At 35.5% G+C, this 15,212-nt stretch overlaps 1 protein-coding gene across 9 annotated transcripts in view; it reads right to left on the bottom strand.

Moving 5' to 3' along the window:
* The window catches only part of NIPBL (NIPBL cohesin loading factor), a 160,318-nt gene that overhangs the window by 21,589 nt on the left and 123,517 nt on the right, over nucleotides 1–15,212 (bottom strand). For all 9 annotated transcript variants that reach the window (XM_075137831.1, XM_075137836.1, XM_075137835.1 and 6 more), the window contains 10 exons: nucleotides 12,785–13,016; nucleotides 11,926–12,077; nucleotides 11,042–11,122; nucleotides 9,874–9,974; nucleotides 7,702–7,840; nucleotides 7,413–7,495; nucleotides 6,239–6,371; nucleotides 5,181–5,324; nucleotides 523–612; nucleotides 61–275 (listed from right to left, as the gene is read on the bottom strand). In XM_075137831.1, the coding sequence (XP_074993932.1) occupies nucleotides 61–275; nucleotides 523–612; nucleotides 5,181–5,324; nucleotides 6,239–6,371; nucleotides 7,413–7,495; nucleotides 7,702–7,840; nucleotides 9,874–9,974; nucleotides 11,042–11,122; nucleotides 11,926–12,077; nucleotides 12,785–13,016 (1,370 nt within the window). The remainder of the gene's footprint in view (nucleotides 1–60; nucleotides 276–522; nucleotides 613–5,180; nucleotides 5,325–6,238; nucleotides 6,372–7,412; nucleotides 7,496–7,701; nucleotides 7,841–9,873; nucleotides 9,975–11,041; nucleotides 11,123–11,925; nucleotides 12,078–12,784; nucleotides 13,017–15,212) is intronic.

Raw genomic sequence — 15,212 nt, forward strand, 5'->3', positions numbered from 1 at the left:
AAAATGATTTGAAACATTAAATGCATGGCTAGTAAAGAAATAAGTGGTACTGAAACATACTTTAATGTACTGAACTGAGATGGAGCAGTTTTAATGATGCTGCGAAGAAACTTTTTGCGACTTTCTGCTCTATGCATAATTTGTCCTGTGGTCTCAACATCTTTTGCATGATGAGTTCCTTCAGATGAATCCTCATCCTTCTGAGATTTCATTGCTTTCTCTGTCTCCATAGTTGTATCACGGAACCACTGAGCTATATAAAACTTCCGAGAAAACTGGAGAAATATAGCAGGATTCACAGAAAACAAAACCAACAGATACAGAAAAGGAAAATTAACAGATTTATAATGAGATTAAGTGAATCTAATGCATCAACAATATTTTGGAAAACACAATCAACAATATATGTTAGGGTGACAATTTAATTGAAGCACTAATATGCATAACGGAAAATAATTTTATTCAGTACATGTTACTGAAATTATTTTTATATTCACTTGATATCAGAAAGCTGAAATTTACCACTAATGATGCATCAGTTTCTGTGTTCTCATCCAGATAATCTAGTAAAGCCTTTTGCAGCTGTTGAATTTCATCTTCCCCTCCTGAAACCTGTCAGAAGTAGAAAGCTAGTTATAAAACAGAATATTGCACAGTGGTAATTATAACCTGAAAATCTGTATGTGCACATATAAAATACACTGAAGTCAGTTGTTTTGATAATTGCAGAACATTAACAATTTTTTAACCAATTACTTATAAACTGCATAGAGACTGTGGCTTTAAAGTCTAAAAAAGATTAAGAGCAGAGTAAGATAGTTTTAAAACAGACTGACTGATTTGATTAATTTTCATTCTATGATCTTGTGTGAAGGTCCTCTGTCATGGAGGAAAAAAGAAGGGCTGAAATCACACGTAGCAGAATGTCACAAGGTTTAACCTATAAGTGTCACCATTAGCTGTCTCACAAATATTAAATACCAAAACAGTGACTTCTCAGGTGAACAAGGGATAAAAGGCAAAAAAGTAAAATAAAAAGAAATGTGAAACAGACAACAGTAAAAAGCTATGGGAAACATCAAAGAGGTAAACACAACTTATCCCTTTGTAAAAATATTTGCTATAACTGTTTTTAGGGATAAAGCATCCATACAGAGAAAGTGCAGTGCGTGTGCTCAATCTAGGAAAGAACTTACAGAGGTTCTTCCCAAACACCTCTGAACTCCATGATTTGAAGAATCATGCTCTCTGAGATTCAACTAAGTTTCTACCAGTCAAAAAGATTCAAAAAACCCACACATGTTAAAAAAAATGTCATCTACTGCATAAAGCCTATCTACAGAATAGGGTAATATTAGTTTTCCTGTGAAGCACTTTTAAGAGGCACAGAAAGCATTACATATGAAATATTCACCTGAAAACTAGTGCTGGAGACTATGTATCAGATTTGCAATATCTAAACTGTATAAATCTTAAAAACAGAATGTATTTTTTCCAAGGGGCTATGTATATAAGGCACATGGAGGCCCGGGAGGTGATTGGAGACAGCCAGCAGGGCTTCAGCAAGGGCAAGTCCTCCATGACCAACCTAGTGGCCTTCTGTGATGGAGTGACTACAGTGGACAAGGGAAGAGCTACGGATGTCATCTATCTGGGCTTCTGTAAGGCCTTTGACATGGTTCCCCACAACATCCTTCTCTCTAAATTGGAGAGAGATGGATTTGATGGATGGATTGTTTGGTGGATAAGGAATTAGTTGGATAGTCGCAAGCAGAGAGTGGTGGTCAATGGCTCAATGTCCAGACGGAGATCGGTGACGAGTGGTGTCCCTCAGGGGTCCGTATTAGGACCAATACTGTTTAATATCTTCATCAATGACATAGACAGTGGGATCGAGTGCACCCTCAGAAAATTTGCAGATGACACCAAGCTGAGGGGTGCAGTTGACACGCCTGAGGGACGGGATGCCATCCAGAGGGACCTGGACAAGCTCAAGAAGTCGGCCCCTCTGAACCTCATGAGGTTCAACAAGGCCAAGGGCAGGGTCCTGCACCTGGGTCGGGGCAACCCCCAGTATCAATACAGGCTGGGGGATGAAGAGATTGAGAGCAGCCCTGCTGAGAAGGACTTGGGGGTACTGGTGGATGAAAAGCTGGACATGAGATGACAATGTGCGCTCAGAGCCCAGAAGGCCAACTGTATCCTGGGCTGCATCAAAAGCAGCGTGGCCAGCAGGTTGAGGGAGGTGATTCTGCCCCTCTACTCTGCCCTGGTGAGACCCCACCTGCAGTGCTGCGTCCAGCTCTGGAGCCCTCAGCACAGGAAAGACATGGATCTGTTGGAGCGGGTCCAGAGGAGGGCCACAAAAATGATCATAGGGATGGAACACCTCTCCTATGAGGACAGGCTGAGAGAGCTGGGGCTGTTCAGCCTGGAGAAGAGAAGGCTCCAGGGAGACCTTATTGCGGCCTTTCAACACTTAAAGGGGGCTTATAAGAAAGATGGGGACAGACTTTTTAGCAGGGCCTGTTGCGACAGGACAAGAGCGAATGGTTTTAAACTAAAAGAGTGTGGATTCGGACTAGATATAAGGAAGACATTTTTTACGATAAGGGTGGTGAAACACTGGCACAGGTTGCCCAGAGAGGTGGTAGATGCCCCATCCCTGGAAATATTGAAGGCCACGTTGGACGGGGCTCTGAGCAACCTCATCTAGTTGAAGACTTCCCTGCTCATTGCATGGGGTGTTGGAATAGACGACCTTTAAAGGTCCCTTCCAACTCAAACCGTTCTATGATTCTATGTATATATAATCATATAGTTCTAGCCTACATAAATTGAACAACGATCTTGTACTTCTCCCCATATACAGGTTACAGAGAATAAATTAGTATCAATGAACTTGCGCATGAGTCAGAAACTAACTTTCTCAACATCTACAAGACAGCATAAAACCAAACCCATAAACCACCCTTTTTTCCTTAGTATTTTACTGAAATATGCAGATCCTTGCAGTTGCTGATGTTACAGCAGACAAAAGGATGATTTTTTTTTCCAAATGAATGAGTTCAAGAGTTCAAAACATGTCTACAATGCACTTAATACTGATATAGGTTTATATAGATATTTGGCATCCTAATATATGTGCAAATTGTGATTCGAAATTCCAGCCTTCAACCAATGTTAAATTCTGTGGATAACTGGCGGAATAAAAGGGTTGTTTCATGAACCTTAACTGCCTAACTATTTTCTAGCAAGTAAAAAACCCAGAACAAACAGAGAGAAACTGTGAAGCCCACAACAAATCATATTCAATATTGACAACAAAAGTAGAAAAATAATTGAAAAATTAGAAAAATTTCTGGCTTAAAATTCTTCAGCTGCAAAACATTCTTCTTCTTCAGCAATAAAACTCGTAACTTATAACCATCTTAACTTCTGTATGAACAGCACAGATTGAGAATCTTGTCAGAAATACAGCACATAATATAGCTTGCAAACATCAGCAAGTGGAGAAAGGTACAGTTAAAAGCCCAGAACATCAGTGTATCAAGAGACAAACTAATGAAAAGCATACACAAGTGTTCAAATCAACTTGACAATGTATGACAGATTTCTATGAAAAAACCTACTGTTTAAAAATGTCAAAACAGAATAGATTTTCTCCTAAATCTAATTTTATGGGTCATGAGTCCAAACCACAGTAGAGAGAGTTATAAGCATTCATCAATCATTGGGGAATATCCTGGTAATTATATCAGAGCATAGAAGGAAAGATCCAACAAAGTCTAAGTATTCAGGAAAGAAAAATCTGTAGAGGTGTAAGTTCATTTCTGAATGGAAATAATAATTTAAATTTCCGATGACGACAGCTGAGTATGTCTACCAATGGATCTTCTTATTTTCTTGCCATTTGAACAGCAAACTGAGGCTTAGCTGTCACGCACACATTTCCAAGCATTTATTTGCTCTTACGTTAAAAATAATTTATAAACAACATGCTGTCTACCCTGACTGGTGGTTCTGTATAGTACACACCTTCCACAATGCATGGATGGTACTGTCTACCATCACTGATGTTAAGCTTCTTGAGTAACTGAAAAAATGCTTTTAGCACTCATTGCCCACAGCAATTTTATTTTCTGCAGATGCCAATGCCTAGTTACTGCCCGATCCTGTAAAAACCCCAAAACAAATAGAAAAATTCAAGTCACTGCTTGGGTATGTATCTTTTTAGAATATCTTTCAATACTATTATAACTTCTGGACATAAGGAAAGAGAAAAGGATTTTTCTAAAGTATTTCCCTGCAAAGTCTAGAATTGTCAGAATCACTGCCAACAGAGGAGAAGTATAACCCCTTAGCACACAGAAATATAAATTATATTAAGCCACGCACATAAAGATTTGACACTATATGTTGCAGAATATTCTAATCGACAAAAGTGATGGGAAGTATCAGCCTCATAAAAGAGTTGATGAATTTTGATTCTTTATTTGAATGCCTGCAAAGTGCAGAAGTTTTTCTTTCAACATAAATCTCTAACAGCCATTATAAAGTACATGTAATAGATCTGTAGTCTTTTCAGGTAATTGAAAGGGAAACGAACTTGATATGACTACTCAATTTTAGATCATGCTGAGAAAAGTTAGTAGTTCAGAAAAAAATGTATAGCATCCATAAGAAATCTGCAAGTCTACATTTTTAAAAGGATACATAAGTTCTGAGATTTTCTCATCATACTATGTACTGTATATGACCAATACAAGCTACATCACATTAAAACTAACCTTACAGGCCTAACAGTTTAACTCTCTAAAGCCTGTATATTCTGAGTGCCAGAAGCTCAGTTACTACTTTGTGATAGCAAATGCACATACATACATATTTTTAAGGCCTCTTAAGATAGAATACAACTGTTGCTCCATTATTTCCTCTGTATTGTCACAAGAAAACTGGCTTAACCACTATAATTAACCCCTTCATATTATCACTACAGAGATGGTGCAAGGAAGACATGAGCTAACAAATGTGATGCTTATAAATTGAGAATATTTGATTCAGAAATCTGAACAATGAAGACTGATTCTCCACAATGCCAGTTTTTCAAACATCTTCAAAATTTTCAAGTATTTGAATGGATACATCTCAATCCAGCTGGCACGGGACCTCTTACATACCTGTTTGAGGATTCTGGCTATAGATCCTTGATCCATTTTGCTAGTGACTGCATCTTTCCTCAGTCTTGCAGCCACAGTTCCAAGATAGTCAAGTGATGCAACTCTTAATGCCATTTCTGTAGATTTGTTACTGAACTGGTGAACCTAAGAAAAACAGAATAAACTGTTAAAAACAAGTATTTATTTATGCAACTGATCCTTCTCACAAGAGATTGCTTGAACTTATAAAAAATTCCACCTAACTTCCATGCTGCATAAAATTGTGTAATTTACTATTACATCACAGATACACTACTTACTTTACATTCATGTTTCTTCCTTTATTGGGTCTCTCTCTCTCTATATATAGATATGTCTGTTAGAGTTTTTTAAAATATATCTTTTCATAAAATAAACTGGACAACTAATACAGCAGATATCCTTTGCAATAGCATAGATGTTAAGCACCACAATGCAACTTCCTCATTATTCACAAAAGTATAAAGAAAGCTACAAGTACAAAGAAAGCTACATTTTACCAGAAACAGGACCATAAAATATTTTTCCAAGAAACAGCTCAAATTATTGCGTTAATTACATTGTTATATGGCAGAACAACTCTCAAAAAACACGTCAACAAAATATTCACATTCTGTAAAATATCGTAAGTAAGTGCTATTATTGGTAAAAAAACAAACCACTTGTTTTCAGGTTCTGAAAGGAATGCTCCAGAGAAAATATTCAATATGAATAATTACAGCTATTAGTCTAACTTTACTCCAAATGAATATCTACACTTATTAGATGCTATACAATGGCATTTTTTCATGTTGAAAACATCACGGAATAGTGGGAAACTGTATACATATGATCTTCAACAAGTTCCATACCGATGATCCTCTAACCCAAATTTTATTATCTGTGTATTACATAATAGCAATACACTAAGAAATTCCTTAAATGCTGCATGTGTGTCAACAATCAGAAAGCACTCCTGTAGTAGGTTCAGCAGAAACAAAAAAGTCTTCATTGTAATAAGAAATAAATTAATATAATAGTTAAACCCAAGAATCCCTTACCAATAGCCTTCCTAATAAGCTAAGTAGCAACTCTGCAGCTGGCCATTCTGGTTTATTGACTGTGGAAAGAAGATCTTGAATGAAGTTCTCAAACAGTGGCCTGTAGTCTTCTTCCCCTTGTTTACTGCCACACCTGTTTAAACGAAAATGCATTTTGTAAGCGAATTTAAGAACCATTTAAGCTCTTCTTCTAACATAAACAGAAGTAATCCTATGTTTAATCAGAAGAAGAGATTTATGCAATTCTAAAAAAAAATCTGAAATATTAGCAGAAAATTTGTTTTATTCATTTATGGAGAAATAGTTTAAACACTTATCACTCAAGTTGTACTGCAAGTAAAGCAGCTAATCCACAATAGTAGAATTTTGTTCCCAAGATTTTTTTATTTATTGCTTTGAGTTAAAGTCTGCATTAACTTGGATGGACAAAGAAGGCAAAATTGTAAAGCTCAAGCTGGAGTGCAGTGTTTAGAAGGTGTTGTGTCTATATTACTTGGTCTGATTTATCTGACAGTGATAAGACATCTCAGTATTATGCTCCACAAAGGTTAAAATCACAATGTAAAAAAATCAAAAGATAACATACCTGATAGCGTTTCACTTATATGTGGCATCCCTAACTTTAATGATACCAGAAAGTATGCAGACAGATTGCTAGATGGCTATTAAATAGCCTTTCAGGTTAAGAGTAGAAATTAACATGATAAAAACCTCAGGACTTATTCTTAGAAATTCTTTGGTTATTCAGGTATACTATTTTTTTTTCCTCTGTTGAGCTACTGACATTCTTAACTCTAGCTAAATGAAAGTAATTTTTAGGTTTTTTGTATCTTTGTCATTCTGATGACTGAATGAATATGGTTTTACCACTTAAATATTTACTCAGCCTTCTTTTCCAGGCTTCAGATGAGTAACAGACCCCTATTAAAAGGATCCTACATGAACTATCAAACAGATTCTTAAATATATAAAGAACTCTCTGCAGAATTTCTGTTCCATAAAAATTTTTGTCCAGACGGGTAGCTCTCTTAGGGATCTATAAAGTATATTGTTATAAATAACTTTATGAGTAGGTATTCAGTGCATTGCGAAGTCGTTATGTTTGTCTTAAGGTACGACAGACTTTATTTGGGGTTGGTTTCATCAATATGCTAAAGAATGCAACAGTACTTACTTCTTAAGGAAAATAGAAAGGAAGTTTTGTGCTGTTCTCATGGCTGTTTCATATGAGTTAGTAATAAGCACATCTTGATCCACCTAAAAATAATAACATGTATTTGTCTATCATTTTAGCATACGCAGATAAATGATTTCCAGATCAGCGTTTCTCATGCATCAAATAATTACAGCAGACATAAAATTATAATGTTTGATTACTAGAGCACCATAATAAAATATTATACCTACAAACACACAAAGTCATTCCTGCATAAAAAAAAAATGGCTTTTAAAAAATATCTTACTTTCTTGTTTGATTCCTCCTCTGAATTAGAATCTTTTTCTGCTGATGGTAAGTGCACCACACATTGAATAAGCTGCAGAACTAGTGCCGTTACCATCTGAATATACATAGGCTCTCCATCCGTGTCACTGCTGTTTAGCCTGTTAATAAGAAAAGACAGCATTAATACTAAAACTAAACAAAAAAGACAACACAAACCAAAAATTTTTGGTCCTAAATAATATCTTTCTAAAATTATTACCACAGCTAGAAATCTGTTTTCTAGACATTTACCTAGTCATTTGCTTCTCTCTTATACAGTAAGATTTGGTCTAAGAAAAACAGTAAGTATTATTCTTAGGCAGAAGAGATGAACTCAGACAACCCACAGATGGGCTATCAGAGTATCTGTGAAATTCAGCAGCCGAAAAGTCTACAGGAATATTTAATAAATCAAACATCTACATGCTAATCCACTTACTAATAGGCTTATTATGTATAATGCCATATCCATTTCCAACACAACAAAAAAAAAACCCCAACAAACTGTTGCCCTAATAATGTGTATGTCTCTGTGTGTGTGTCTGTGTGTGTCTCAGAGACGGGGGAAGAGGGGGGGAGAGGGGGGGAGAGGGGGGGAGAGGGGGGGAGAGGGGGGGAGAGGGGGGGAGAGGGGGGGAGAGGGGGGGAGAGGGGGGGAGAGGGGGGGAGAGGGGGGGAGAGGGGGGGAGAGGGGGGGAGAGGGGGGGAGATGTGCAGGACTTTTAAACAACAGAAAATAGTGACCATGAGCTGGACTGACTTCTACAAGAGTACACCTATGGTACACCTATGGTAATCTGAGGTAGCATAACAGACTATGAACTTCAGCATGCAAGTGTCTCTAAGTGTGTCTTAAGTGTGTCTTTAAGTTGGTAAGACCAATATGAATACACTCCACGTTTCTCCCATGATATAAAATGAGAAACAGTATGGTGTTTACTACCCATACATACATCAACACCACCTATTGCTACCCTTAATAATATGAAAAGGTGATAATCCCTGACATCGTTCTCCCTGAATTATCAAAATACTAACTGGGCACAAAACAAATTGTAATTATTATCTTTATGAAGTTATCTTTGACTACTTTTAGAGAGAAAACCTTTTCTTATCAAATTTTCTCTAAGCTGTACCCTTCATGACTGTAGCCACAATTAGACAATGCCCTTTAACAGACCAGAGTTAGGATTCTACAGACAGACAGCGCAGTCATTGTGGCCTTGAGATAGTGACTTCCTTCTGGTACAGGTCCTAATTCAAAAGCGTATCTACCATTTGTGCTCCTACTCCTACCACTTTCCTATTTGCTAGATCTCCATGATGTCTATAACCAAAGCAATAGAAAATACTAGGAATAAGCACTTATGTTAACATTAGGGTCCCTGAATTCAAGTTCAAAGTTTCAGTCTATTTCTTTTCCTGGATATTTCCTGTTCATCCACCCCGGATCGGACAAAATATTTAACTGACAATTTGTCTCTGGGGGCAAGATGTATGCAAGCAAGGAACAAAATCAATACCAGCAACAAATGTTTCAAAAACATTTAAAATGTCCCAACCTCAATTTTAACTGAAATCCAGTTCAGGTCAGATTCTTTCTCAGATTGAACATGAACCTATGCTACTATTCTGAAGATGCACTGAAATACAGCTGAAGTGCTTAAAAGACAGTTAAAGTGAACAGAGTAGTTCCCAAATGAAACTAATTCAAAGGGATATTAGAATGATTTCCTTCCTGGAAAGGGTGCTCTTGTCCTCAAAGAAATTCAGCCAGAATTTTCCTATTAAGCTTTAGCAATGAAGAAATTACATAACTGCATACAAACAGAACCAAATAATTTTCCAACAAAAAAACTCTGAATGCACACCAACATTACAGTCATTTACATCCTTAGTGAGAAAAATAATAAGACATTTCAATTATTTTGGTAAGCAGGCACAAATATGATGGCATAAGAAACAGTGATTATTACAAGACATTGGTGAGGCAATTCTGCTTTCATTGTTTTGAAATATCAACCTCTAATAAAGCGCAGCTTGTGAAGTCACAGATTTTTAAAGAAGTAGTTAACACTGAAGCCTAAAATCCTACATCTACAAAACTATAAATGCTACTGCTTACAAGTTATTAATCTATGTCAGAAATTACCTGAAGTTTCTCAAACTCCTCTTGCTAGTTGGCAGTCTCGCAAGGGAAGTGAAAATTTCTTCTAGTATTAACTGCCTATGTTTTTCATACCTGGAGAACACCTATTTAACAGTTATAGGATTGTTAGAAAATTATTTATTGTTACATAAAATATCGCTTGTTAAATATATTTTAAAAATTATATATAGAAACACACACTTTACACGATACTTAAATAAATTATAATTAATGCATGCCTTGTTTTTAATGCATTACTTTGTTTTTTCAAAGCAAGCATTTCTTCATAAAATACATAAAAAGTTTTTCAAATATAGATTTTTTAAAATCTTCAAATAACATAAATGTGTAATAGCTCTTAAAAATACCTTACGTTTTAAAAATTCTGTCAATGGTAGAATACACTGTATAGGAAAGTCAGTGTAACACTAAGCTTTCAGACTCCAGTACAGAGCAAAACTCTGTGGTAACATAAATTAAGTGAACACATGTATGGTTGTAGAGCACATTTGAGAAACCAGTTTTACTTCATATCCTAAGCTTTCATTTTTGCCTGACATGACGTATTTTTTCAATTTACAGGGTCAGGATTGTAGAGTTTGCTTCTCCTTTTGTTCAGACAGAATACTGGAATATGTCATCCTTACAAAGATGGAAAACTCCCACTTGAACAAGCACATCTGTGTTGTGCTGCATTTTTCCTGAAATAATATTTTATCTGCCCTGTGAATTTTTCACATAGCCATCTCTTCTGTGGAAAAGAATTTATTCTATTACATAGAAGTATCCTACTAGTTCTACACCTTATTCCATTGCATAAATTCAAATCTTAACATAGGAAATAAGGAAAACCACATTGCTAAGATTTCTGAAGACAAGAAAGGACAGGTAAGAGGAAGGGGTTTGTGTTTACACTTTCTACAACATAGCCAAAATTAAGAAGTTCCTTCTTTAAGTAGGATATTTCTCCTATAGAGTACTCTGCAAATAGGGGCAGCTCAGGTAGATTGAATACTGTTCCTAGATTATGATCTTGAACTGTAAAAACATGCAAGAATAAAATTAGTTCTAAACTCCAATTCTCTACCAGAGAGAAAATACAGCCTATGTAAATGCCCTAATAACTCTCAGAAGTACAGGAATATGAAACTGCAAATTAAAAAGTACTTACTGCAGTCACTAATTTGATGGCACATAACTGTAGTTCACTAACATTTTCTACAAAGAAAGGTGTTATTCCCATAGATGATACCTATCAATGGAAAGAAATTATTATAAGTGTATTTGACTAACAAACTGCTATTTATGCAGTTTCACAAGTAAGTTATTCATTCAGCAGGTAACGTATTCAACAAGATGTATTACTTCATATTATTTGCAAACCAAGTTATTAAAGGATGTTAGAGAACAAATCCTATGAGGAGCGGCTGAGGGAACTGGGGTTGTTTAGCCTGGAGAAGAGGAGGCTGAGGGGAGACCTCATCGCTCTCTACAACTGCCTGAAAGGAGGTTGTAGAGAGATGGGTGTCGGTCTCTTCTCCCAGATAACAACTGATAGGACAACAGCAAACAGCTGCAAGTTGCGCCAGGGGAGGTTTAGATTGGATATTAGGAAAAATTTCTTCACTGAAAGGGTTGTCAAGGACTGGAACAGGCTGCCCAGGGAAGTGCTTGAGTCACCATCCCTGGAGGTATTTAAAAGATGTGTAGGCACTTAGGGACATGGTTAGTGGTAGACTTGGCAGTGTTAGATTTGCCGTTGGACTCGATGACCTTAAAGGTCTTTTCCAACATAAATGATTCTATGACTCTGTATTTGAATACTATCAGGTTAAACTTTTCTTAAATGTACAAGAAAAGCCATTAAAGATTTGAACATTAAATGTTCTTCTACAGATTACCTGCTACACAACACACTACTCACTCTGATGTTAATAATTCAAGAAGTTTGTATTGATTTCACACTTCATGTCACTGAGACAATCATACTTTATATTCTCTGTGGGAAAAGAAAAACAAACATTCTCAGACAGAAATTCTTCTGATAAAACTTACCTGAAGAATAGTCGTATCAGTAAGAAGCTGTATCTCTAGCAACTCTGACAAGCTGCTGACAATGTCACAAACTTTGTTATACAACATCACTATAACTCTTTGCTTGTGGGTGGAACACTTGGCACGTTTTGCTTTTGAACTTAAAACACCACCTAAAAAATAAAAAACATCTTATTAATTTTTTTCAATGTTTCACATCAAATATTAGAAAGATGATCTTCCTCAAAAAGTGTTCCCAAAATAACTGCACGACTACAGCTTTGTAAAAGCAACTTTGTACAGAAGAGAACAATTTAGTAGCATCAGCTGGAAAGCAAGAATTTCACATGATACTAATTTTTTGTAATTGCTCTAAATTCTGGAGCCAAGACTTTTAAAAAGGTTCTTGAAGTTGGATACCCGCATCTAAAGGTATGCATATGACAACAAAATGCTAAATGCTAAACAGTTTTCACTGACATAAATCATTATATACACAGAGGTTATGACTATAAAAAGGACTTATTCCTATATATAATAACTATACACAGAAGTTGAACTTCAGACAAACTTCTAAATACTTCAGTTTAAGTCCTTTGGTTACATTGACATCATTGCACTAAACCAAGACGTCATATGACCAAGTTATTCAGAGGACGCATTTCATTCATTGTTTTTTTACTCTACATTTCATCATCCTCAAACTAACACAAAGCATTAATTCAGGATGCTGTATGTGATATGGAAGAACTATCAGTATAAGACTTGCATATAAAAATCTTACTCCAGAAAGTCGTATCACTTGCATCATCGTACAGTAGATTATGTTTCCATGTTATTTAATGTGGAAAGATTTTTTACAATTTCTTAGCATACTAACCACCGTGAGGATCCACTCTGTACACAGGATCATACTGAGGATAGAGAGTGTTCTGCAAATGAAATTTTGTGTATTGAATAACTCTTTCTATTACATCCTCAATATATACAGCTTTGGGCATATTTGGTGATGTCATAATATTGATAGCAGTAAGACAAGCATCAGCAGATTTTGTCACTCTTTCCATAATAAGATCTCTCCATAATCTTTCCTCATCTTCAGTGTCATTGTTCTGTAACAGACAAGAAAAACAGGATAGTGTGAACAAGAAGTCAAATTTTTATCCTTACCAAATAAAGGACAATAACATTACCTTAATATACTTACATACATGCATGTATAAAATGTTGTATTTCCTTTTTGATACAAAAATAGTTTGTTTTAGAAATCAATTAATGTTTGTTTTACTAGCAACATGTTTGCAATATGTCTCCCTAAGTTACAAGTCTTCAAAGTCTCACTGTATTCTTCTGCTAGAACACAAAGAAGCTTTCTGTGTATCATTGGGAAACACTATCAGGGAAGATTACCACATAACTCTACTTAAGACTGATGTACCTTAAGCAACATCTAAAGTCATTCATCTAGTGTTGTCTTCAGTCACCTATGCACACCGGTTGCTGCTTTGATCAGTTTAATTTTTGCCACTAGAGGGAATTCTTACACAAAAAGACTGTTACAAGTCACATGAAACTCGTAAGTACACGACTTTCTCTGCTTCATAGACCAGCCCATCTATTATCAATGGGTTTAAAACACATCTTATCAAATATGCCCATTTAGATTTAGCACAGGGTACAGAATCTGTATTTCTGTGTATTTCTGTATTTGCACAAGTTACAAACACAAACATACATGAGGTTAATTATGACCACTCAGCATTATTTAAATATTGTAATAACATTATTTATAGCAAAACCTAGTAGAATTTTTCATAGCTTCTCTGATGCAGATATAGCCTGCAGAGAAAAAGAATCTCTCCTGCCTGTATGACACCATAGTTCAACACTGTTGGCTTTCCTTGTAAATATAAGGGGTTGGTGAAACCATATAAACTTTTTCACTTTGGGGTAAGAGAATCTAAAACAATATTACAGTGCATTATATATATCATATATATATATATATTTGTAAAATCAACAGAAATCTGCAAATCAGGAGATGCCTGTAAATTTCTTGCATAGAATGGCTTTAAGTCATTTGTTCCTTACACAAATGACGCTTAAAAAAAAACCCAAGTAGTTTTAAATATTCTCTATTCTTTTTTTGCTCGTTATCTTGGAAATAAAAAGAATATGCAAGTGCACTCTGCCTCTGAAAAACATCCTGACATGAACACAGAATATCTTCACTGCACTGTAAAAGAAGTAAACTCACTCCTTAGCAGAGGCTTTCTTTGCCATAATGATTTGAATCATGTTTAATAGGTTTTGAGAAAAAGATTGCTTCTTTTTTTAATCAAAGCTTTGTCTCTGAATTACAATCATTGGACAATTTCATTAACTCCTTAATAATCTTGAGTTTTACTACAAAAAGCTAAAAGAAAAACATCACTTTAAAAGTATTAGCATAAAGACTTAAATCACAGTGAAGCAGAGCAGGTAAACCAGCACCTTCTTTTCACTTATTTTTCATATTGCTGAAATAATTCAGAACCGTATACTGAAACTTTGAAAACCCTATGAACTACCTAGATGAAAGTATTTAGGTACAAATAATGTGTCTCTGGTTTTCATTTGCAAGTTCAAATTCTTCCTTTCCAATATGATTAATTACTCTCTAATTCTGTAGATCAAGGGTTTTTTTTCCCATAAAACTCAAGAACTCTATTCTTGCTAGAATATTGTTTTGACTAGAAAGTGTAGAAATAAAGAAATACATGAAAGGTGAAATACCACATATCAATCTCATAAAAAGTCCAAATCCCCATGTAGTTTTAGGTATATCAGAAAAAAAAATCCTAAAATTTTAAACTTCCTGTTAATTTTGTTTATATTGACGTTAACTTTGCAGCAGACCTAAACAAAGCACTTCCTCCTTAATGCTCAGGAGAAGAATATGCTCTACGTGAAAGCTGCAGCACTTCTTTCATTGTGTAAGGGATGTTTTATGGACACGTAGCAAAGAGAGCAAGTAGCAAGTAGCGAAGAGATGTCCAATGGTGCAAATTACACCAGTTACCATGAATATTTCAGGATGAAACTATAATATTTAAAATGGAAACAAAAGAAAACTCAGTTGCTCCCAATACACCTGTTAGTTATCAGTACTATAGTAAAACATGTTTCGTACTGAAAAAATATAAACAATTGAATTTTACTTCAAATCTTAAAATTTGGCAATCTCGATACATACATATTATATCAGAAATTCCTTTCACACACATACACAGTATTTGAAACTATCACTAAACTGGACTCAAATTAAG

Source organism: Calonectris borealis, chromosome Z (assembly GCF_964195595.1).
Source record: "Calonectris borealis chromosome Z, bCalBor7.hap1.2, whole genome shotgun sequence".
Lineage (NCBI taxonomy): Eukaryota > Metazoa > Chordata > Aves > Procellariiformes > Procellariidae > Calonectris > Calonectris borealis.